We start from the raw sequence: 24171 nt of genomic DNA, 5'->3' as shown, positions 1-24171 counted from the left end.
CAGTCACGGAGAACAGCACGTCCCAGTACACTCGATATACATTGTGTCTTTTACACAGGCAGGCAGAAAGAAACTTAAAATGGCAGAGAGAGAGAGAGAGAGAGAATTTTAAAAAACATATAAATTTTTTCCCCCTTTTTGCTGGTGGGGTTACGTGTAGCGTGACATGAACCCAAGATCCCGGTTGAGGCCGTCCTCATGGGTGCGGAACTTGGCTATCAACTTCTGCTCGACGATTTTGCGTTGTGTGTCTCGAAGGCCGCCTTGGAGAACGCTTACCCGAAGATCGGTGGCTGAATGTCCTTGACTGCTAAAGTGTTCCCCGACTGGGAGGGAACCCTCCTGTTTGGCGATTGTTGCGCGGTGTCCGTTCATCCGTTGTCGCAGCGTCTGCATGGTCTCGCCAATGTACCATGCTCCGGGGCATCCTTTCCTGCAACGTATGAGGTAAACAACGTTGGCCGAGTCACAGGAGTATGAACCATGTACCTGGTGGGTGGTGTCCTCTCGTGTGATGGTGATATCCGTGTCGATGATCTGGCATGTCTTGCAGAGGTTGCCGTGGCAGGGTTGTGTGGTGTCGTGGACGCTGTTCTCCTGAAAACTGGGTAACTTGCTGCGAACGATGGTCTGTTTGAGGTTGGGTGGCTGTTTAAAGGCGAGCAGTGGAGGCATGGGGATGGCCTTAGCGAGGTGTTCGTCGTCATCGATGACATGTTGAAGGCTGCGGAGAACATGGTGTAGTTTCTCCGCTCCAGGGAAGTACTGGACGACGAAGGGTACTCTGTTGGTTGCGTCCCGTGTTTGTCTTCTGAGGAGGTCATCGATGACGACGAACACCTCGCTAAGGCCATCCCCACGCCTCCACTGCTCGCCTTTAAACAGCCACCCAACCTCAAACAGACCATCGTTCGCAGCAAGTTACCCAGTTTTCAGGAGAACAGCGTCCACGACACCACACAACCCTGCCACGGCAACCTCTGCAAGACATGCCAGATCATCGACACGGATACCACCATCACACGAGAGGACACCACCCACCAGGTACATGGTTCATACTCCTGTGACTCGGCCAACGTTGTTTACCTCATACGTTGCAGGAAAGGATGCCCCGGAGCATGGTACATTGGCGAGACCATGCAGACGCTGCGACAACGGATGAACGGACACCGCGCAACAATCGCCAAACAGGAGGGTTCCCTCCCAGTCGGGGAACACTTTAGCAGTCAAGGACATTCAGCCACCGATCTTCGGGTAAGCGTTCTCCAAGGCGGCCTTCGAGACACACGACAACGCAAAATCGTCGAGCAGAAGTTGATAGCCAAGTTCCGCACCCATGAGGACGGCCTCAACCGGGATCTTGGGTTCATGTCACGCTACACGTAACCCCACCAGCAAAAAGGGGGAAAAAATTTATATGTTTTTTAAAATTCTCTCTCTCTCTCTGCCATTTTAAGTTTCTTTCTGCCTGCCTGTGTAAAAGACACAATGTATATCGAGTGTACTGGGACGTGCTGTTCTCCGTGACTGGCCTGTTTGAATAACAACGACACCTTTTGATTGGTGTGATGCTGTCCCAACATCGTATAAGATATGCGATTTGAGAACCTTTTCATTCAATCATCTGACGAAGGAGATAATCTCCGAAAGCTTGTGATTTTAAAATAAATTTGTTGGACTATAACCTGGTGTTGTAAGATTCCTTACATTTGTCCACCCCAGTCCATCACCGGCATCTCCACATCATGTATTAATCCATGTATTAATCTTTTTTGCCTAGCATCCCACCCAGTGAACAGCATGCAAGCTCCAGGAAGGAGATCTGTATTGCTTTCTCTATTTGTCTATGCTTTCTGCAGCCTTGACAGATTAAGGGCAAATGAATGTCGCAAAGCTTAGAAATTATGTGGCAGAATATCTGTTCCTAAAGATGGTCTTTGGTAACAGCCCCATGCTGGCAGCTCCAGTTTGGAGAAGATGGACATCATAATTAGAGAGGCGAAGATAAGAAACAGTCCTGCTCTGTGCTGTTGCTTCCTGCTGGGCCTGTGATTAACTGTTCTTCCTGCAATATTGGAAATTAGAAGCAGATGGAACAAAGCAGGGAAGAGTCACAGGTTTGTTCGCTTTACAAACCTGTGGCTGAATTTGGAAATGTGAACTTGTAATCATTCTATTTCAGCTACCAGTATTGAGGACATTAGTCATGAATTTATTCTTGACAAATATTTTAAAACCTTTTTGGTCCTCTGGTTGGGTTGCAGACATGCACTCCACACCCTTGCACAGCCATAGAGGTGAAATGTGGTTCTGGCCTATTACTGCCTTCTATTGGTCTGTCCCATCAGATGGAGGTGATGAGTGGAAGCTGGACTTTTTCCCCCACTGGGAGGAAAGAAAAATCATCTCAAACTTTTGCTGGCCCACCCTTTTGGAGGGTGAAGGGTGTCTGGTGCTGTGGGTGAGTGCACTGACCTTTCAACTCCAACACGTGTTTGAATCCATCTCAGACTGATGGCATGAAAGTCTCCTCTGTCTGTTGGTTATAGGAGTTGTATGCAAAATGGGTTTGTGCAGTCCGAACACATCTTCTAATGGGCATGGGACTTTGGCATAAAAGTGTCCCTGAATTGGCAATTTCATCAAGGGATGCCACAAGGTAGCCAGTGTAGAAAATTAAAAATAACATGCCAGTGCAGTAGGGTATGTTCTTCTGAGGTGTGAGTAAAGCACATTGTTTAGAGAGAGATGCGGTAGCTTTACTTTGCATCTGTGTTATACCTGACCTGGGTGTGCTGGATGCTGAGACTGGGGTGCCTGAAATGGACATGTGTTCCAGTTTCCAACGCTAATATCCCTTACTTTGATACACACACAACCTCCCATTGGTTTCCTTACTAACACCCCTATCTACCTTTTCCTAATAGGAACTCATCCAGTTCTTTTTAAAATAATCCAAAGTGTTTTATTCCGTCAACCCCTGCTGACGAGTAGCATTATGGAACGTAGTTAATGGTCCGGATTTTGTGCTGAGCAGTGAACGAATGGTGCCCTTCGCTTGTTAGATTTAAATTTATCCACGGGATTTTGGGCATCAACTTACTGCAATGGGGAGCCGAAAAAAGTGCAGCGTCCCCTCCCGGGCATGTGTGAGCAGGGAAAGGAACTGTGTATCTACTTAATCAATCAGATTGAAGCATTGTTAACCAGCCGCGCAGACACAGAACCAGGAAGTGTTTGTTAGAATAGTAAATTCTATGTAAAATCAGTTAGAGAAAGCAAAATAAAGAGAGAGTAAGAAAAATTGATATAAGAGACAAAGGAAAAGTTTATAAAAAAAATTCAAAAAAAATTCCAAAGAACACACCCACCAGCTCAACAAATTGATCAAGACCTTCGATCCAGACCTTCAAAGCGTCCTATGCGGTCTCATCCCACGTACTCCCCGCATGGGAGACTTCTACTGCCTCCCAAAGATACACAAAGCCAACACACCCGGACATCCTATCGTATCAGGCAACGAAACCCTGTGTGAGAACCTTTCTGGATACGTCGACGGCATCCTGAAACCCATCGTACAGGGAACCCCAGCTTCTGTCGCGACACTACAGACTTCCTACAAAAACTCAGCACCCACGGACCAGTTGAACCAGGAACACTTCTCACCACGATGGACGTCTCGGCACTCTACACCAGTATCCCCCACGATGACGGCATCGCTGCAACTGCCTCAGTACTCAACACCAACAACAGCCAATCTCCAGACGCCATCCTACAACTCATTCACTTCATCCTGGATCACAATGTCTTCACCTTCGACAACCAGTTCTTTACCCAAACACACGGAACAGCCATGGGGACCAAATTCGCACCCCAATACGCCAACATTTTCATGCACGAGTTCGAGCATGACTTCTTCACTGCACAGGACCTCCAACCAACGCTATACACCAGATACATCGACGACATTTTCTTCCTATGGACCCACGGTGAAGAATCACTGAAGAGACTACATGATAACATCAACAAGTTCCATCCCACCATCAAACTCACCATGAGTTCCATTCTTGGACACACGAATCGGTTCCATTCTTGGACACACGAATCTCCATCAAAGACGGGCACCTCAGCACCTCACTCTACCGCTAGCCCACGGACAACCTCACGATGCTCCACTTCTCCAGCTTCCACCCTAACCACGTCAAAGAGGCCATCCCCTATGGACAGGCCCTGCGAATACACAGGATCTGCTCAGACGAGGAGGAACGCAATGGACACCTACAAACGCTGAAAGACGCCCTCGTAAGAACGGGATATGATGCTCGACTCGTCGATCGACGGTTCCGACGGGCCACAGCAAAAAATCGCATAGACCTCCTCAGAAGACAAACAGGGGATAAAACCAATAGAGTACCCTTCATCGTCCAGTACTTCCCCGGAGCGGAGAAACTACGCCATGTTCTCCGCAGCCTTCAACATGTCATCGATGATGACGAACACCTCGCTATGGCCATCCCCACGCCTCCACTACTCGCCTTCAAACAGCCACCTAACCTCAAACAGACCATCGTTTGCAGCAAATTACCCAGCTTTCAGGAGAACAGCGTCCACGACACCACACAACCCTGCCACGGCAACCTCTGCAAGACATGCCAGATCATCGACACAGATACCACCATCACATGAGAGGATACGGCCCACCAGGTGCATGGTTCATACTCCTGTGACTCGGCCAACTTTTTCTACCTCATATGTTGCAGGAAAGGATGCCCCGGAGCATGGTACATCGACGAGACCATGCAGACACTGCGACAACGGATGAACGGACACCGCACAACAATCGCCAGACAGGAGGGTTCCCTCCCAGTCAGGGAACACTTCAGCAGTCAAGGACATTCAGCCTCCAATCTTCGGGTAAGTGTTCTCCAAGGCGGCCTTCGAGACACACGACAACGCAAAATCGTCAAGCAGAAATTGATAGCCAAGTTCCGCACCCATGAGGATGGCCTCAACCGGGATCTTGGGTTCATGTCACGCTACATGTAACCCCACCAGCGTAAAAAAGTTATCTTTTTAAGACAACGGGTCATTCTCTCTGTCTCTGTCCCTGTCTTTGTCTTTGTCTTTGTGATGTGACCCCTTGTGTATTCAGTATTCTTGGATGTAATGTCTCCCTGACTAACCTGTCTGAACACCATCCACTCCTTTGATTGCTGAGAGTATCTCTCTGCTGAGGTGTGATAACGGGCAGTTAGAAAGATTATCTGTAATCATCAGGCATTGTTCTCTGACTATACATGCTGTGCCTTTATGGAACCCTTCAATCACCTGACGAAGGAGCAAAGCTCCGAAAGCTTGTGATTTCAAATAAAGCTGTTGGACTATAACCTGGTGTTGTGCGAATCCTTACATAAAAAAATAATGTGCAACAACAATTAAAATCTGAAGGAATGAGACTCCACACTTGTGAAAGTAAGTTTTGTTTGGCAGTCATTAAGGCTTACCACGCCTCTCAAAGTTTGGTTAGACTAAAAAAAAACTGGACCTACCTTTTTCAACTTCGCGCTGGTCCATTCATTCCAGTCAGCCGGCGAGATCTCCTTCCCACGCATCTTTCGGGGGAACAGGGCATCTGGTAGAGCAACCTCCGGATTTCTGCGTTTGACTGCGCCTGCGTGCTCGCGGATGCTTCATCATTTACCCTGAAATAACAGTGACCCCTGTCAGGATCGCCGTTATTTTTAGAGCAAATTCCGGGCCACTGACTTTTCAGGTTCACCTTGAACTGCTATTGATCAATTTTCTGTTTACTTTGTAGCAATGTCGTGTTTTTAACCTGACTTACTGGATTTAAATTCAGACAAAACTGACATGCCTTTTTGTAAAGTAAATGATACAGGCTCCATACTTCTGAATTGACCTGGATCTAACTCAACACTGTCTAAATCCTGGATCAACATAAAAGGTTTTGTTGGGGGGGAGAGTGTTTAGTGGGTCCACAAGCTCAATTAAAGGAAAGAAAGACTTGCATTTATACAGCAATTTCACGATCTAGGACGTCCCAAAGCTCTTTACTGCTAGTGAGGTACTTTTGAAGTGTAGTCACTGTTGTAATGTAGGAAATTCCCATATGCAACGTGCCTAAAAAGATAACTGCCACTGCCTGGCCAGCTGCAGGTTTTTCCTTGCAACCTTGCCCCACAGGGTATTGTTTTTTTTCCACCTCCATGAATCTCCGTGTTCTCTGCCCCACGAAATTGCTGGAAATACACAGCAGGTCAGTCACCAACTGTAAATAGAAAAATTAGGTCAATGTTCCGGGTATAGCCCCTTCATCACAGTTGGGAATTCTGGTGAAGGGTCTGCTCCCGAATCATTAACCAATCTCTTTCTCCCTACAGATGTTGACTGACCTACGTATCTCCAGTAATTTCTGGTTTTATTTCAGACATGGTCAGTGACCACCAAGGCCATTTCCCACTACATGATTGTTCATGAAATACAACAATGCCTTTTTAATGTAGAAAATATTCCAAAGCACTTCAAGGTGTAAGGAAAAAAAATAGAAGTGAACCAAAGAAGGACATATTAGGAGGGATGACCAAAAGCTTGGTCAAACATGGTCTTAAAGGAGGAGAGAGAGGTGGAGAAGCAGAGCGGTTTAGCAAGGTAATTCTAGCGCACTGGGGCCTTGATAGCTCAAAGCACAGCCACCAGTGAAGGGGCGGAGTGGGAGGAATTGAGAGTTTGAGGGGTTGTGGCGCTGGAGGAGCTTGCAGAGATGGGGAGGGGCAAAGCCATGGAGGGTTGTATGTGCAAGGAAGAGAATTTTAAACTTGGGGCATTTAGAAATCAGAGCCACTGTAGGTCAGCGAGGACAGAGTTGCTGGGCGAGCGGTAATTGGTATGGGATGAGAGATGGGCAGCAGAGTTTTTGCTGAATTGAAGTTTACGGAGGGTGAAGGATGGAACGCTGGCCAGGAGACCATAGGAATAATCAAGTCTGGAGGTGACAAAGGCATGGTTGAAGGTTTCAGCGGCAATGGGCTAAGGTAGGGCCAGAGGTAGAGAATGTTAGAGATGGAAGTAGGTGGTCTTTGTGATGTAGAGGATAGGGGTCAGAAGCTCAGCTTAGGGTTGAATAAGACACTGAGGTTGTTAACGGTCTGGTTCCGCATGTGACAGTGGGTGGTGAGGATGTGGAGTTTGTGGTGAGGGCTGAAGATGATTGCTTTGTTCTTTCCAATGTTTAGCTGGAGGAAATTATGGCTCATCCAAGACCGATACTGGACAAACAATCTGACAGCACAGAGGCAGTGCAGTGGAGGAGAGGTGAAGCTGGGTGTCATCTGTGTACATATAGAAGCTGACCCCGTATCTGGATGATGTCGCCAAGGGGCAGCATGGAAATGAGGAAGAGATGGGGGCCAACAATCGATCCTTGTGGGATTCTGGAGGGGATGGTGCGGGGACGGGAAGAGATGCTGTGGCTATGATTGGATAGGTAAAAGTAAATCCAAGCAAGGGTAGTCCTATCAAGCTGGACAGTGGAGGAGAGGCGTTGGAGGAGGATCATCTGGCCGACAGTATCAAAGGCTGCAGAACGGACGTGAAGCACAAAGAGGAATAATGCACTACGGAGGCTGTACCAGAAGAATGAAAGGGATGGGAGGCAGTGAAGGTTTTTCTGGGGACAAGGGCATCAAAAGCGGAGGCGAGGGAGTGATTGAGCAGATCAGTAACCGCAGAGGTATTGTGGTGAATAGAGGGCCAAAGGCTGGGCTGTTGGGAATTTGAAAGTGCAGCTGCAAGTGACTTTTGGGGAGAGTTTTTTTTTTGTCCGGCATGGAGTTGCAAGGGAGTAGGGAGATGTTGGTGTTGAGGGACACACGGAAGTGGTCAGAGCAAGAATGCAGACATGTGTGAGTTCTGCCATTAGTATCAGTGGTGAACAAGTTACTTGAGGCCTGAAATGTTGTAGTTGTGGCTTGTTTCATCTCTAGTTTTATGGTGTTGACAGTTGTGAAGGCCACATTGCAGTAGTTTTTGTGGCTTCGAGGCTTATTTCATTTCTGTGAATTGTTTTGAGACTCATTTTGTCAGCTCCTTTGAGGCCTATAGTGCCATTTATGATTTGTTCTGAAACCTGCATTACAGGCCCGTTATATAGTGGCTTTGAGACACGAGGTCCACAATGTATTGGTACCTATAATATACTGGTTCGAATGATTGCATTTAACAGAAATATGTCACATTGTACTAGTATTTAATTTACAATCATATTGACCTGTAACTACAATAAATTAAAGCCATAACAGAAGCTGAATTGATAGTGTTCTAAAGCACCAACCTTACAAACTAAATGAGCATGTTATATGCGGGACAATTGATTGATGTCTTGCTATCCTTAGGGATTAAATCAGAAATTCGGTGACAGTGTTAAATTGACTCTAGACCCATGAACCAGAGGCTATTTTGCAAAATGAGGACATGATGACCCCTAAAACACTGTATAGTCCTACCCACTCCTCTCAAACCCGTTTGTCGTTATAAGGTGGACTGTCGACAAAAAAAAGTGAAGTCCCGGTCCCATCTCCGCACATTCGTACTAAAGACTTACCGTTCGTCTCAACATCGATATAAACTCTGGCGCTAACAGCATTCAAGGCTTATATCTACAAGCATACTCTGCTGCTCTGACATAAGTGGGCAGGACTGTGCAAGTTACCGAGCAGTGGAGCAGCATATGGAACGGCCAGTGTACAGACCCCCATGGATGTGAAAGCTGCTCGTCCTCCTGTTTTGAAGTCAAAATCATTTGTCTGCCAGTATATTTGACGTGCACATTTGACTCCCAATACCAGAGCAAGGTGGCCAAACAGCTTTCAAATGTCACATGGTGAGTGTTACATGGTGAGTTCCCGATGTGCCAGGAGGGCAGTGGGCCGAGGTTGGGATTGTGGGGTGGGAGGTAAGGTTACCATCTGTCTGGTTTAGAAGAGGACAGTTCAGGTTTTCAGTGGGCTTTTGCAGAAATTTCTAAATGTAAACTGGAAGTCCAAAGTCTGTTTTTATAAATAGCCCAGGAATGCTTAACATGTTTGTATGACTTCCTCTGTCTGCTATTTGAATGCAGGGTTTAACTTGAGGTCCACAGCGTCGCCCAACTCTGCAAGTGTCTCGTCAGAGCTGTGCCAAACAGTGACTTTTAAAACAGCTCCTACGCGTGCCTTCCATGCAGGCATCACCGTGTTTATATGTAACTAGTTTTTATACCAGTAGAGGCGTTGTCGCACTTTGTAATTACTTGTACGGTGTGTATTAAACCAGAGCTATCCAGAAGTCACCCCTGTGATGTGATTCTCAAACAGTGCAGTAGGAATCGCGAGGTGGCCATTTCCTGGCCAGCCTTCCACCTTGCACTCTCCATAAACTTGAGCTCATTGAAAACTCTGCTGCCCGCATCCTAACTCACCCATCACCCCCTGTACTTGCTGACCGACACTGGCTCCCAATTCGGCACTGCCTCGATTTTAAATATTCTCATCCTTGTTTTAAAACTCGTCCATGGCTTTGCCCCTCCCTATCTCTGTAACCCCCTTCAGCCCTAGAACTCTCAGTATAAATCTCTGCACCCCTCCAATTCTGGGCTCTTGCGCATCCCCGATTTTAATCGCTTCATCATTGGTGGCTGTGCCTTCATCTGCCTAGGCCCTAAGCTCTGGAATTCCCTCCCTAAACCTCTCCACCTTTCTCTCCTCCTTCAAGACTCTCCTTAAAACCCACCTTTCTGACCAAGCATTTGGTCGCCTGTCCTCACATCTTCTTGTGTGGCTCGGTGTCAATTTTTATCTGATTACGCTACTGTGAAGCGCCTTGGGACACTTGACTATGTAAAAGGGGCTATATAAATGCAAGTCGTTGCTTATTTTAAATGGGTTAACACCTCCTCTAAAATAGTGGACAGAAGAATGATCTACAAACTTGTTAAATGTGCTTAGACTAATAGCAGCTGTAGTCATTTTAAGGCTCATATATTCCATTTGTTTCTGTGTCTTATGATGCAGAGACCTTCATTATCAAGAGACGTCTTAATAAATGTTTGCAAGAATATAACCCATACTTTTGCCCTTCCTCTGCCGCCATCCTATTCTGGTCTCCTAGAAAAGTGGGCAATCCTTTTTGGAGGGGGTGCAGGAAGTACAAGTTGGGCATTTCCATGCTGGGAGGTAGGGAGCAATGCAGGACAAGTAAGCCTGAAACATAAATAGCTACTTAACCAGGAGATAGAGGCCCTGGTTAATACTTTTGGAAAATCCATAATTGCTAGAACTGTATGTGTGGACTGGATAATGACTCATCCAAATTTGATTGAAAGGGGAGTCTCCTTTCTCTTCAGAAATACTGATATGTGAAATGAATTTGACAAGTCACAATCCAATTTGTTGTGGTCATGGTCCCACAGTCTAAAGCTGCACCTATTTTGGTACTTGTATGTCAAGAGAGGCCACAGGACTGACAGTGTGAGAAATTCAAACAAGGTCACACTCACGCAGTAAGAAGTGCTCTTGTAAAGTTGAGGCAAGAGTGGAGGGAGCTTTATGTCACGTAGCGGTGCTATACCTGACATGGAAGTGCTTAATGCTGATATTTGCAGGTAGAAATTGGATTGCACTGGCCTGGCCGATCGTAATGTCAGGGCCTCATTAACATAAAAGCTCCTGGACTCCCACCCGACACCTGGCCCGATCCACTACCTTGCCGCTGAGTGGGAGTGGGAGGAGGGGTCTGGAGGCAATCGGTTTTAGGGTGGTGAGGTTTCCACTGCGATCGGGGGTGGGGGGGGGCGGGAGGCCGGGGCTAGGGATGCCCAATGACTCCTTGCGGGGTCTGGGGGAGCGCACCTGCTCCTCCTGGCCCACAAGGAGTTCTAAGAGAAGTAATATTTTAAATCTTACAGTGGCCTCTTCTTGGTTCTGCTGCTGGGCTCCAGACAGTGCAGCACTCCCCCAACTTTTAGTTGAGATGATGTCGCAGCGCTGATGACGTCATCGGGCTGCGACTTTTGAATCTTAAGTAGCTCCCCGCCAGCTTGTAGCGGGAGCCTCAGCAACTCGAAAGCCAGCGAAGATAAGATTGCGTCGAGCGGGAACGGAGCTACCTCAAGCTCGTAAATCCACTCGGCCTAATTTTAACCCACTCCCACGCACCATTCTCGCTGGGTGAGGTGGGTTAAAATCGAGGCCGATATATTTCTTTAGAATAATACAAATTATTTTCATTCCCCAATTTTATTTTGAAGGTTATTTTTCGCTTCCTCCTTTAATTCCCTCATTCCTTTGGCGTGCAATATTGCTGATGGTCCAAGCAGCCCTGTGTCCCATGGACCTCCCAATATAAATGGGAAGTACAGGATTGCATGGTGGCTTGGTTATGTATGTATAGGGCGCAGGTGCCTTTCCCTTCTGGGTTACATTTTGTCAATGGTGACTGTTTTGGACATATGCCATCTTATTGCTTGGTCTGTAAGGTTGGTAATTTCATCTCTTTCAAGATTAATCTGGGCCACAATGGAGAAGATGAATGTACGTTTATAAAATGTTATAGGTTTGGCAGATAGCCTTTAACATCTTGCAGTTTATAGAGTTCTGAGATATTTGTAAGTACATGGAGAGTACTCAATCAGAAGCTGGTGAGTATAGATTAGTTCAAAGCGAGGGGAACGGACTAACTTAATATACAAAATCCATATTCATTGGTTGAGTAACTTAATCAGAAAAATAATGTACTACTGTATAAATTTAATTCTGGTCGTCAGTAAACTGAAACTACTTAAGCACTTTCTATTTCTTGTCACCTCTCTCGAAGATTTTGTCCATCATTTTAAAAATCCATTTGGTGGTGATTAAGGTAATATATTATGGCAGTAACCGACTTTAAAACAGTCGAGATCATATGCCCAAATTGCTGATTTTGCTGAAAGTGATGATTTTGCCAATAAAATCATCAACCTGGAATTTTGTCACACAACTTGTGATCATAGAGAGAGTTTAAGGGTGTTAAATTAGGCCTCGTAGCACCCATTTTTCAGGTACTACATGGCCACCTAAAGCTCCAAAAAGGCGGGCAGGAAGCGCACGAGCACAAGTCCGACTGGAAGTGTGCTCCCCGCCATAGACGGTAAGGACAAACAAGAGGTGTCCTTTACCCACTCCTGAAGCAGGCATTGGGCCCTTTGCATATGCAGATGAGGGGCCTAATGCCTGCTTCAGGTCCATGCTGTAATATTGGTTTGCCCCGAGGCAGCCAGCGCCAGTATTGGGAAAACCAACCCTAAACATCGCCTACACAAAAAAAGATAAGTATTTATCACCAAACACCATCACAATCGCCGCTGCTCCCGGCCCCAATCTCCCTTCCTACCCCCCAATGCCTCCCTCGCTGCCCCAAATTCGCACTCCCAAATTTTTCTCTCTCACAAGTCTGTGACTCTGATGATACACTTGTCAATCTATCTGGTGCTGGGGTGTGCCCTACTCTGTCAATAAGAGGCACATGCTCTCTGTCTCAGTCCCTGCCATTTTAAGATACATTTTGGGAGGCTTAGCATTGCCAAGGTGGGGGCGGGGGGGGGGGCGCGCTGAAGGGGTAGCAGTGCTGGGCATAATTAACATCTGTGATACGATAGAAATTGCTTTCAGGTAAAAATTTCTGAACAATCCATTAGTCCACAAAATGTCTCCATTTCTTTTTTCTCCTCAATTAAATCCTAGAGGCTGACTGCTATTAACACCAAAGATTTCTTTTGAAAAAAAGACTGTCTTAATTACCAGAAAATATAATAGAGATTGCAGAATGAAGAGATTGTACAGCTGGTGCTGGATTATGTGTTACTGATGTGTGACTGGAGCACCAGAAAGTAACTGTCTTTGCTGCTTCCTTATAGGTTGATCCAATAATGTACTTTTTTTTTGTAGTTTTAATTAAAGTTTGATTTCAGTCATGACTGAATCGCTCAGGCATGTAATTTAACTGTTTTAAGATGAATTCAGTATTACAAACATGAAATGAGGGGAACAAGTTTGACCATTTTCAAAATTTCCTCATTCATTTGGCTTCACAGAAACATGAACAGGTTGTCAATACAAATTACAAATCATTTATATAGAACTCCATTTACTTGGCATTCATCTGTTTTCCATGTTTTGAAGCAAATGGTTATCATGGCAATCCGGAGCTTACATACCCTATGGACTTGAGGACAGTGTCTATTTTAGTAGACTCTTCGTTGGTCAAATATAAAGCTAGGTTTCTTAACTAGTGAGCTCTGGCCTTGTTTGTTCTGGTTTTACTCCACTGTGTAGTTACTGAAACCACGGAGACTTTAAACTTGCCATTGGGATAGCTTATTGACACCTTTGATTATAACTTGTAAGCATCGTGTTTTTTTTTTGACAACCTGTGCATTGTGACCGCTGACTCACGAAATGAACTGTGGTTAAAACTAAATGACCTGGTTCGATGGCTGGTTTAGTGGTGGATACATTGAATAAAAATTCCTCTCAGCACATTGCAACATCTCTTTCTTGTCTTTTAACAAAAACAATCCCCCTTCCTGGATTGTGATGGGAGTAAAAAGGTGACTTTGGACCTGTGGTTCCCAAAGCTCTTCACCACTGGGATTTTCCTTGTGTCATGTTTGAGTCTGTTGCAGACGAACTGATTGATTTAAAAACAGAAAATGCTGGAAATACTCAGCAAGTCAGGCAGCATCTGTAGAGAAAGAAACAGAGTTGACATTTCAGGTTAGAGACCTTTCATCAGAACTGGAAGATGTTAAGAGTTAACGTTTTTAAGCAAGTACAGAGCCAGGGAAAGGTGGCGAGGGAAGAACAAAAGGGAAGGTCTGTGATAGGGTAGAGGGCAGGAATGATTAAATGACAAAAGGGATGATGATACAAGGCAAGGAGGATGGTAATGGGACAAGTTAAGAAACAAAAGATCAGTCTAGAGGACCCATTACCAGCAGTTGCAGTCCAACGAAAAAAAAAATGGGACCAGTGGTTATGGTCTGAAGTTATTGAAATCATGAGTCCAGAAGATTGTAAAGTGCCTAAATGAAAGATGAGGTGCTGTTCCTCGAGCTTCTATTGAGCTTCATTGGAACAGTTTAAGCGGCTGAGGACAGAGAGGTCGGAGTGGGACAGGGAATTAAAATGGCAAGCGACTGGCAGGTCAGGGTCACACTTGAGGACTGAGTGGAGGTGTTCAGCAAAGCGATCACCCAATCTGAGTTTGGCCTCCCCATTGTAGAGGAGACCGCATTGTGTGCAGTGAATACAGTATACTAAATTGAAAGAAGTACAAGAAACTGCTGTTTCGTCTGAAGACAGTGTTTGGGGCCCTGGATGGTGGGAAAGGAGGAAGTGAAAGGATAGGTATTGCACCTCCTGTGCTCACATGGGAGGGTGCCGTGGGGAGGAGAGCGGGTGTTGAGGGTGATGGAAGAGTGGACCAGGGTGTCGCGGAGGGACCAGTCCCTTCAGAATGCTGGGAGGGGAGGGGAAGATGTGTTTGGTGGTGGGATCACGCTGGAGATGGCGGAAACGGCGGAGGCTGGTGGGGTGGAAGATGAGGACAAGGGGGACCCTATCATGGTTCTGGGAAGGAGGGGAAGGGGTGAGGGCAGAAGTGCGGGAAATAGGTCAGGCACGGTCAACTACAGAGGAGGGGAATCCTCGGTTGAGGAAAAAGGAAGACATATCTGAAGTACTGGTGTGGACGGTGGCATCGCCAGAACAGATGCAATGGAGACGGAGAAACTGGGAGAAGGGAATAGACTCCTTACAGGAAGTGGGGTGGGTGGAAGTGTAATCAAGGTAGCTGTGGGAGTCGGTGGGCTTATAATAGATATTGGTTGACAGCCTAACCCCAGAAATGGAGATAGAGAAGCCGAGGAAGGGAAGAGTCAGAGATGGACCGTGTGAGGGCGAGGGAAGGGTGGAAATTGGAAGCAAAGATTGGAGGTTGATTACTGTGATTAGTCAACAGCTCCATCATTGTTGTATTTTGCGACTACCAGTATGGTAGAAGGTGAACTAGATGGACCATGGTCTTTTCTCGACCAGCAATTTCTATGTTCCTATTCCTCTTCCAAATGTGTCTGTGAATATCAATAAGCTGCAAAATTGTGCTGTACATGTTACATATCTCCCATATAATGATTGGAACTCTTTCAGATTTTTGATTGATGTCAGGATGTGGTGGTGAGCCATGTTTGCCTGGTTGCTGGACCTCAGTGTTACTTTTCTTGTTAGTAAAATAGAATGACCTGGTTTAAAAGCCTATTGATGTCTTGTCTTTTCTTTAAATTGCTTGCTTCCCCTCTTTCTTTGGGTCTCTATTGCTACTTCCATGTGCCATATTGAGATCAGCTAATTCAGTATAGATCAGGGATGAGCAGGGTCTTAGGTTACAGCATTTCTTAATTGACCAATAAAATTGTATGCAAGGAAGGTCACAGCTAATGAATTTGCTCCTACACCCTGCCCCACCACCCCCCTCCCCCTCCCCCCACCCCGGCACCCAAGCAACATTTCTTTTGGGCTTCCCACTTATAGAAACATTTCAAAGCACTTTCGAGGACAGAGGAAACAAGTGGACAGGAAACAGAAGGGAAATAGGAAACAAAGAAAAGGTTAGGGAGAGGCATGGTCGAAGGGAAGTGTTTTTATTAGCCTTTTGAAAGCAGGGAGGTGGCAAAGCAGGAGGCTTTAGGGAGGGAGTTTTTATGGCAAGGCTGACCGACTGGCTGACCTGGTGGAATGGGGAAGAGCTAGTAGTAATCGAGGGTGCATGTGTGATAGTTGGTCGCTTGGGTGAGGTGCCAGAGGGCTGCCAACCCCAGGAGAAGTGAGTGTCTTCAGAAAAGGGAGACAAGATCTGAAAGAAAAAGAAAATATTTCATGCTTTGTGTGGCTATGCGGATCAGAATTATTACATCAGCAATTTGTACCTCAAAGTACGATTAGAAAAAGTCATGCCTTTTAAACCATATGTTTAAAAAAAAATTCAGCTTTATTTTTTATCTAATTTTTTTTGGTCAAGGATTGACAGAGTAATGTTATGAACTTTCTCTTTTGCAGCTGAACAAACAACAGCTCCAGACAGTTAAAGAACGATTTCAGGCCTTCTTGAATGGTGACACACAGATTGTTGCAGATGAAGCATTTTGGAATGCAATTCAAAGTTATTATGAGGTACGTGAGAAGCTTATTAATTTGCCTCTTTAATTGCTGGGTCTTTGGTTGTCTTGCAAGTCTTCCCTCCCTTCCTCTCCTGTCCTGAAGGCATTGATGCTCTGCTGCTTGTGGTTTCAAGGTTGCCCTCTGGTACCTTACCCAAGTGGCCATTACTCATCTATGGACCTTTGACATTTGAGTGTCAACTTTGGAGGCTGAGCCTGATCCTGTTCTCATCCAACATTTACATATTTGCACTTCCTGCAGTGGTTCCTGGATAGCATTCAGGAACGGGAATCATGGATCATTTCCCCCTCCCTAAACCAGGGCACGAAGGCGAGTTGTAGCACCCCCACTACCACCTGGCTGCTATCAATTAGCTCAGCACAGACCTGGGATTAGATCTGGGACCTTCCTGGTCTGTATGGTTCACCTGTTCACTGAACCATTGGGGGCGCAATTGCCACCTTTTACTTTGCAACTCCAATCATTTTGTTAAAAATATATTGTGTGGTAAATTTCAGCAGAAGCTGCACATGTAATAGGAGATTCCCTAAGTGTCAGCAGTGGTTAAAGGAAAATCAATGGCTGATCTATGTCTGGAATGTTTTTGAAAAATGCCTCCAGAGGGATTTCTACCAAAGGTTCTACCAGTGGAATCGGAAGGAGTGTTCTAAGCTGGATATGAAATTAGCTGGACACTAAATCTGGAGGTTAGTTATAAATAGGTATATTACATGTGGACGCAGTCTTTTATAATGGGAAAAGTTGACCGGAAGTGCCTGTAATCGCAGGATTTTTAATATGTGAGACGAAATGTATAACGAAACTCTTCCCTTTCAAGAGAATCCTGTATAGAATTGCTGTCCTGTTCCCTCCTGCCTTTATTGGTATGGAGATAGAGGAAAATTTACAGCTCTGGCTATGGACATAAGATTGAAGAATCCAAACCCAGTTTTTGTTAGTTAACAGCACTCGTTGAGCTTGTGGCAGACATCAGGTTTAATTGGAATCTCACCTATCCTGCAGTGTTCGGTGGTTTCACGGGGCAGGGCAATGATCCTCCTCACAATTTCCTCTATCAGAATGGAGGTTTGTTAAAACTTGTATGTGGTAAAGCATAAAGAGGAAAAACACCATTCTTCAAAAGTATGTCCATTAGACTCCCCCTGAGTGCACAGCCTCTGAAGTCTGTTGTAGATTTGTTTCTTCAGAGAAATGTGAATCTGGTGCATAAGTTTCTAAGATCTAATATTATGTGATCCATATGTTCTTGATTTGCACCAAATATTAACGGTATACACCACAGATTTACCCTTGCACATTACAGCTTTCAATTAGCAGAGAGTCCAACTGATGGCAGCTAAGAAGGAAGTTAATTCTTTTTTAAACAAAGCTTGGTTTTAAAATGACCACCATTCCAGTTTCCTTACCTGAAGATTAGGAGTTTCTCCAGTCCTCTCCTGTGTTGGCTGGGTGGTGATAGGATGCTATCACTTTAGTTGTTGGTCAGGGTTTAGGATTTTTTTTTTAACCGCGCTCTGCTATTCGTGTTATTTTAAAATGCAGAGCAATATTGAGTTTGGTGGAGTTCAAATATGTGATTGTGACCTGCTCACCCAATTATGGGTGAATTGGGGAGTTTAAAATGGGGCCATTGTCACAGGAGGGAGAGCGTGCTTCCCACTTTTCCAATACAAAAGCGGCTGTTTCCACACATATTCTACATAATTTCTGCAACTGTTTTAGTATCTTTTCATTTTTAGTGCTTTTTTTTCTCTACCTTTCTTCCTTCCCTCTCTCCCACTTCCTCCCTACCACTATTAGGCACAGGAGTCAGTAGTTAAAACAACTACTTTTATTCAGCCACACAGTTGGTTTTGTCAAGACGAGTCCAGCACTGTTTGGAGAATAGATGTTTCCTCAGGAAGTGTGTGTGTGTGTGAGAGAGAATTCTCTCTTTATCCGACACGTGCTACATAAACTAAAGCTCAGGACCAGGATAGAGCTCTCTGCTTAAACCAAGTTTTTCTTTCAGTTCTGGTCACAGCTTTAAACAATAATATTCTGCCTTCAGGGAGAAAAGTTGGCCAATAGCCAATGATCCCTGCTCGATGTACGGATGTTAGCTGAGCATAGGATCTGGCTCCTCTGCGATGTGTCCTGCAGTTGAATAGTTTGCCGCGACCCATGCTTTCACATGAGGAATTGCAGCTGGCCGAATGACATCCAAAGGAGTCTAAAGAGAATGTTGATCAGTTTTGAGCTTGGGTCTCCTCGGTCAGAGTCCAGCGCTGCAGAATTATACCTATTGCACTGCCCAAAGTGTATTGGCTTAGAAAAGTAATTTAACTAATGGCTTCACTTTTACCCCGTTTGAAATATATTTTGCAATTGATCTAAAGCATTTGCTTGTGATCTGTCAAAAATTGTTCTTCTAACTGATGGGCTGTGCTGCAAAATGTTGCCTGCATTGAGCCAATTGGTGGAGAGCTGCTATTAATATGAAAAACTTCTTGTTCAGTATTTCAATATCACTGCTTCACAAAGCAGTGAGCAGAAGGAACAGCCAGACTGCCAGTATAAGTCACTTCTAACACGGTCACCCAGCAAGCTAGAAAATAACAGTAATCGCCATAAAACAGAATTACTCATTTAACGTTGTCCATATCATTTGCTGCTGTGGTATCATTAAGCATTTTTTGTACATTTTAAGATTTTGTGGTTGAACTGAACCAAAATTAATTGCTCCAAGTTGGAATGAAAGATCTGTGGAGGCACACACACGAGTGAGAGAATACCAGAAGCTTTCAGTGAATGTTATCATCTCCCTGCTGTGAAACATGGCAGAAGGAAGGTTGGTGACCTATTATAGTTGGGTTTAGTGTGCACTGGTGCAGTGAAAATTATGTACGCTGTGGGACCTGCTTCACTTCACATACAAATGTGTCTTGGAGACTAAAATGACTGTCATTGCCAAGAACATTAATTGACCATGGTTTAATTTATCTTCCTCATTTGGGATGATTTAATGCCAGAAAACTGGAATGAGTAATTCTGTTAATCCCAGTTCTAAAACCCAACCCTGTGTGTGATGTGTGAATTTTCAAAAGGACTATAGAGATTATCCTACCCATTTCAAATTGGATCGCGGCCCACAAGTGCAAGAGCATTGCGGCTCGCAATCTAGGAAGAACTGACTAGCTTCACACATCTGTTGTTTGCACACTGACTTTTAAAGAGACCATTGCTGTTGATATGAATCCCAACAATAGAAATTGTTTTCATATTTTTCCTAAGTTTCACCATTTTCACTTAAACCCCCCCCCCCCCCCCAGCAGATGTTTCAAAGCTTAGTGAAACTTTGAAAGTTTGGCCTTTGAAAACTAAAATTCTTTCAAATGTAGCACTTTGGACACTGAAGGAAACACCGTTCAGGGGACAAGTAGTTTTAAAGATCAGATGGCAACAATCCAGGAGCAACGAATGAGAAACTGGTTACAAAAATAAAGCATCTCCTGTACCCTTTTCTGAACTCAGTGTGTTGTGGCAAATTAAACTGTGATTTCAAATTGGATCAGTACGAAGCTAAGCAAAATGGGCAGCCTTTGTCCAGCGTTACCAGAGATGCACTGATGTGTCTGGGCCCTTTTCCGAACTCAGTGCAACTTGGTCTATTTTTTCCCCCCTTTCACCAACAGAAATCTGCATTTGATTTTAAATATGTGAGACCTGAATGAATACTTTCTGCTATCCCCACAGTTCAACATTGGTCACCCTGTTCTGGTCCAGTTGAATAGTCCCTTGCAATTCATATTAACTGTCATCTCTGAATAAACCTGTGCATTTAACCATCGTACAGTGGCTAACCCTGTATCCATCGTGTTTCAACATTATGGAGCATGCTGGCCTTCGCTATGTGCTATCGGAATTGATGTCAGCAGATGGTCTAGTCATGTGCCATGGAGCAGTGGGATGTGAATTTATGTCTGGAATCCAACGTTCTACTGAGTTGCTTGTCTTGATCATGATACAGTGGGCAAATGCTAAGTAGAGGGAGGCCAGCTGTTTCCCAGGGGGGTGAGGAGGGAGTGCTTAAAGGCTGTAGCTGCTATTTAAAGGGCTGCTTGATTGTTTGCCAGACAGAAAACTGCAAATGGCTGCCAAACGATGCAGGGCACTTCCATGTTCAGACACTACTGCAAGATGTGATGCAAAAGAGAATCGCCCTGGATCGCCCAGGGCACTGTTCACACAGGAGAATTATACACCCTGCTTGGCAGGAGGTGGTAGATACGGTAAATGCTGTGTCAAACAGCCAAAAAATGTGGGAACAAATTAGAAAAAAAGGTTAATAGTGTCAAGTAGTCTGCCAAGATAGGGCTGGAGAGTATTTTGCAACACAGGCAAATGATGTCTGTTAGGGTTTCCTCTCATCCTGCTAAGCTATGACTTGAGACAGTACGCTATACCCTCACAGCAAATCTTTCCAAGATTCACATGCAAACCCGTACTATAGCAATCCATATTTTATTATTGTCTTACAAAATGGGAATGTGGTCAGTTATGATCTTGGTGGCTACATGGGCCTTATTGTATTTTTCCATTGCTATTTGTGGCTGAAAAAGGTCATCCTGGAGGCCATCCTTGCTGTCTGCCTTCACGTTCAAATGTCCCAGGTTCAGAGATTAGGGCCTGGATTCTCTTAATTACCATCCAATCTGGAGCGGTAAACACAGTAAGATGCATTCTTACGGGTAACCTCCTCAAATATACACCTGCATTCCCCTCCCAAAAAACCACCAGTTCCCTTTTAAGGCCCGCCACAAGACAATCCGGCGACATTTAAATGGAGCGTGACTAGCCCTTTGCCCCAATTCCTTCCACTTTACCCCAAACCCGTCCCTAATGATTACCACCATTTATATCTGCTGTAAGGTATCCATGAAGGGGATACCACACTGAGGAGGCCATTTTGTGTGCTGCTACTGAAGCTGCTGTTTCTTTGCCTGCATAGGGCTCTTTCTAGTACTTTGGAAATTGAGTCGGAGCTTTTGCTGCTACTTTTACTTAGCTCTGCTCCAAGTACTGCTATTGCTTCTAGGCATGGGTTTCTCAATGGGAATCCTGTTGTTTTGATGTGGAGAATAGGCGAGGTTAGAGTCTTTTAAAGTCAGTGATCACCAAAGATATCTCTTCCCTACACTCGCTCACCAGGGTCTACAGATCAAGTTGATCTTACTTGGGCATCCTCACAGCAAGGGGAGGGTGCACAAGGAGGAGAAGAAATGGAACAGTGGAGCCAGCTGCCAGAGCAAGGAAAGCACAACCGATGGCCAAGAACTTGTAGCAACTAAAGTCACTTAACACCCGCCTATTCACAACCCACTCTCTGGGATTCCTTTAATAAACCCTTCCATGTCTGCACTCTCCTTAAAACTCATCTCACCCCTCCTAAAATTGTCATCTTTGGCTTAGCATCCATTTATTTCCGTACGTTTAGATGCATTTAAAGAGAAGCTAGATAAACACATGAGGGAGAAAGGAATAGAAGGATAGGTTGATGGGGTTAGATGAAGAAGGGTGGGAGGATAAACACGGGCATGGATCTGATGGGCTGAACGGCCTGTTTCTGTGCTGTACATTTTATGTAATCTCCATGAAACGCCCTGGGCCATTTCTCTGTTAAAGATGTTGTGTAAATTCAAATTGTCACTACGTGTGTGACTGTATCCTGATATTACTGGCAGAATGGAGACACTCCAGATTCTATTGTAAAATGATTGTTTACTAAACTTTCTCACCCCCTTTATACCTGAGAACCATGACCAGAACAGCAACTCAAAAGCTGGGTGCTGGTAGCACCTTTGGCTCTGGAGGGAGGGAAGAAAACCACTTTGAGACAGTGATCCCTCGTACGACCCCTCTTATATTATAGGGCTGCTTCATGTGACAGTGTTGTAATATAATCTGAGTTTTAACTAATTCTGCTGTAGCACAATAAACTAATTCCTTTATTCTGCTCTCCTCCTGTGAATCATGATGCAGTAATACTCTAGCTGTGCTGATGACAAAATACACTCCTAGATTTTTTTTCACACCAGAAGGAGGGGAAGGAAAAAAGCGGAAGGTGTTGTTTCCTTGCTGAGATCGGTTTTCAGAGGTGCCAAGCATCCTCCTCTACCTTGCTCAAGTAATCATAATTCATATGTCAGCCTTGATGGTGAGAATTTATGGGGGAGGGGCATCACTGCCAAGCCAGATCCTGTCCTCACTTGACGTCAACGGACGCACTTCCAGCAGCTAGCAGGAATCTTGGCCAGGGAGTTGTGGGGAAGATGAGCACGGATTTAGGAGGTGACAACACATTCAATGACTTTGGAGAGGGAAGGGATGTTGGAGATGAGGCAGTAGTTTACAAGGATAAAGGGGACAAGGGTGGGTTTTTTGAGGAGGGAGTGATGAAAGGGAGGGGGACAGTACCCAAGAAGATAGAATCATTTTTGCAATGTCAGCCAGCATGGGGACCAGGAAATGAATTTGTGTAGTCAGCATTTCAGTGGGAATGGGGTCTAATTTAGTGTGAGCTGGGTGGGCCAGGGGCATGTTGCAGTTCCAACTTTTTGCAATGGTTTCTTGAGAATAGATATTCACTAATATTCAGAGTTCAGATGATGCCCATCTGACCCTTGACATGAGTTCTGAATTGCTGGAGTAAATAATATTTTTACTGCTGCTCTATTGTTATCATGCTTGTTTATTACTCCTATCTTCCTACTCAATCTTGTGTTACAGGCTCTGTTCTAGCTCTTGAATGGCATTGTCTGGTGTACTAATCACTTTGTATCTCTGATAGCCATTTCACTAAAACTTGGCCTGTTAGTCACACCCCATATTTGGAGAACTTAAACCAGACAGGAAAATCTGATCTACCCACCAGATAATAAGGCATATGTACCAGGCAGATGGTTTCCATTAAATATTTATTTTTTGGCAAATGCGTAGTTCTGATTCTGTGAAAAATAATGAGCATTAATAAAATTTATTAACGAGAGCAACGCTGTGTACTTTCTAAGTGCCTTCGAGAAGCTTTCTGCTGCCAGCTACACTGCTTCTGTGCTCTTTTGAAAACAGAGCCATTGGCTATGTGCTTTCTACCAGTTAATCAGCATCAATGAAAAAGAAAAAGTGGCTGGCTTGTGTTTGTGTGTTGAATTCGGATGTGGAAAAGTATAAAATGTTTCTGACCGTACAATGCATTTTTGTACCATTTTTTCCTTGAGCAAAGCTTGGGAAGGATCCAACGTGTTCACCCATCAACAGAACAAGGTTTCTAACTTCCATGGAAATAAAAAGAAAAGAAAGATTTGCATTCATATGGTGCCTTTCACAGACTCAGGACACTGCAGCCAACACTGAAGCACTTTACAGTCAATGAGGTACTTTTGAAGTGTAGTCACTGTTGTAATGTAGAAAACACGGCAGCCAATTTGCACACAGGAAGGTCCCACAAACAGCAAGGTGATAATGACCAAATAATCAGTTTTATTGATGTTGGTTGAGGGAAAAATATTGGCTCGGAGACTGGGGAAAAACTCCCCAGCTCTTCTTCGAAATAGTGCCAGGGGATCTTTTACCTCCAACGACGCACACTCCCTCAGTACTGCCCGTACTCGCACCAAGTCCCATTCACCCAACACCCTTGTGCTCGCTGACCGACATTGGCTCCCAGTCCAGGCACGCCTCAATTTTAAAATTCTCATTCTTGTTTTCAAATCCCTCCATGGCCTTGCCCCTCACGATCTCTGTAACCTCTTCCAACAACTCTGTGCACCTCCAGTTCTTGCCTCTTGCGCATCACCGATTTTAATCAGCAGCCATGCCTTCAGCTGCCTAGACCCTCCCTAAACCCCTCTGCCTCTCTCTTCTC

At 44.9% G+C, this 24171-nt stretch overlaps 1 protein-coding gene across 3 annotated transcripts in view; it reads left to right on the top strand.

Moving 5' to 3' along the window:
* Positions 1–24171, top strand: part of cadps2 (Ca++-dependent secretion activator 2) — a 603629-nt gene that overhangs the window by 142440 nt on the left and 437018 nt on the right. For all 3 annotated transcript variants that reach the window (XM_067999803.1, XM_067999802.1, XM_067999801.1), the window contains exon 2: positions 16146–16259. In XM_067999803.1, coding sequence (XP_067855904.1) covers positions 16146–16259 — 114 coding nt within the window. The remainder of the gene's footprint in view (positions 1–16145; positions 16260–24171) is intronic.

Source organism: Heptranchias perlo, chromosome 18 (genome assembly GCF_035084215.1).
Source record: "Heptranchias perlo isolate sHepPer1 chromosome 18, sHepPer1.hap1, whole genome shotgun sequence".
Taxonomy (NCBI): Eukaryota; Metazoa; Chordata; class Chondrichthyes; order Hexanchiformes; family Hexanchidae; genus Heptranchias; species Heptranchias perlo.
Note: the sequence above shows the minus strand (reverse complement) of the source record. Positions and strands in the feature narration are given on the sequence as shown.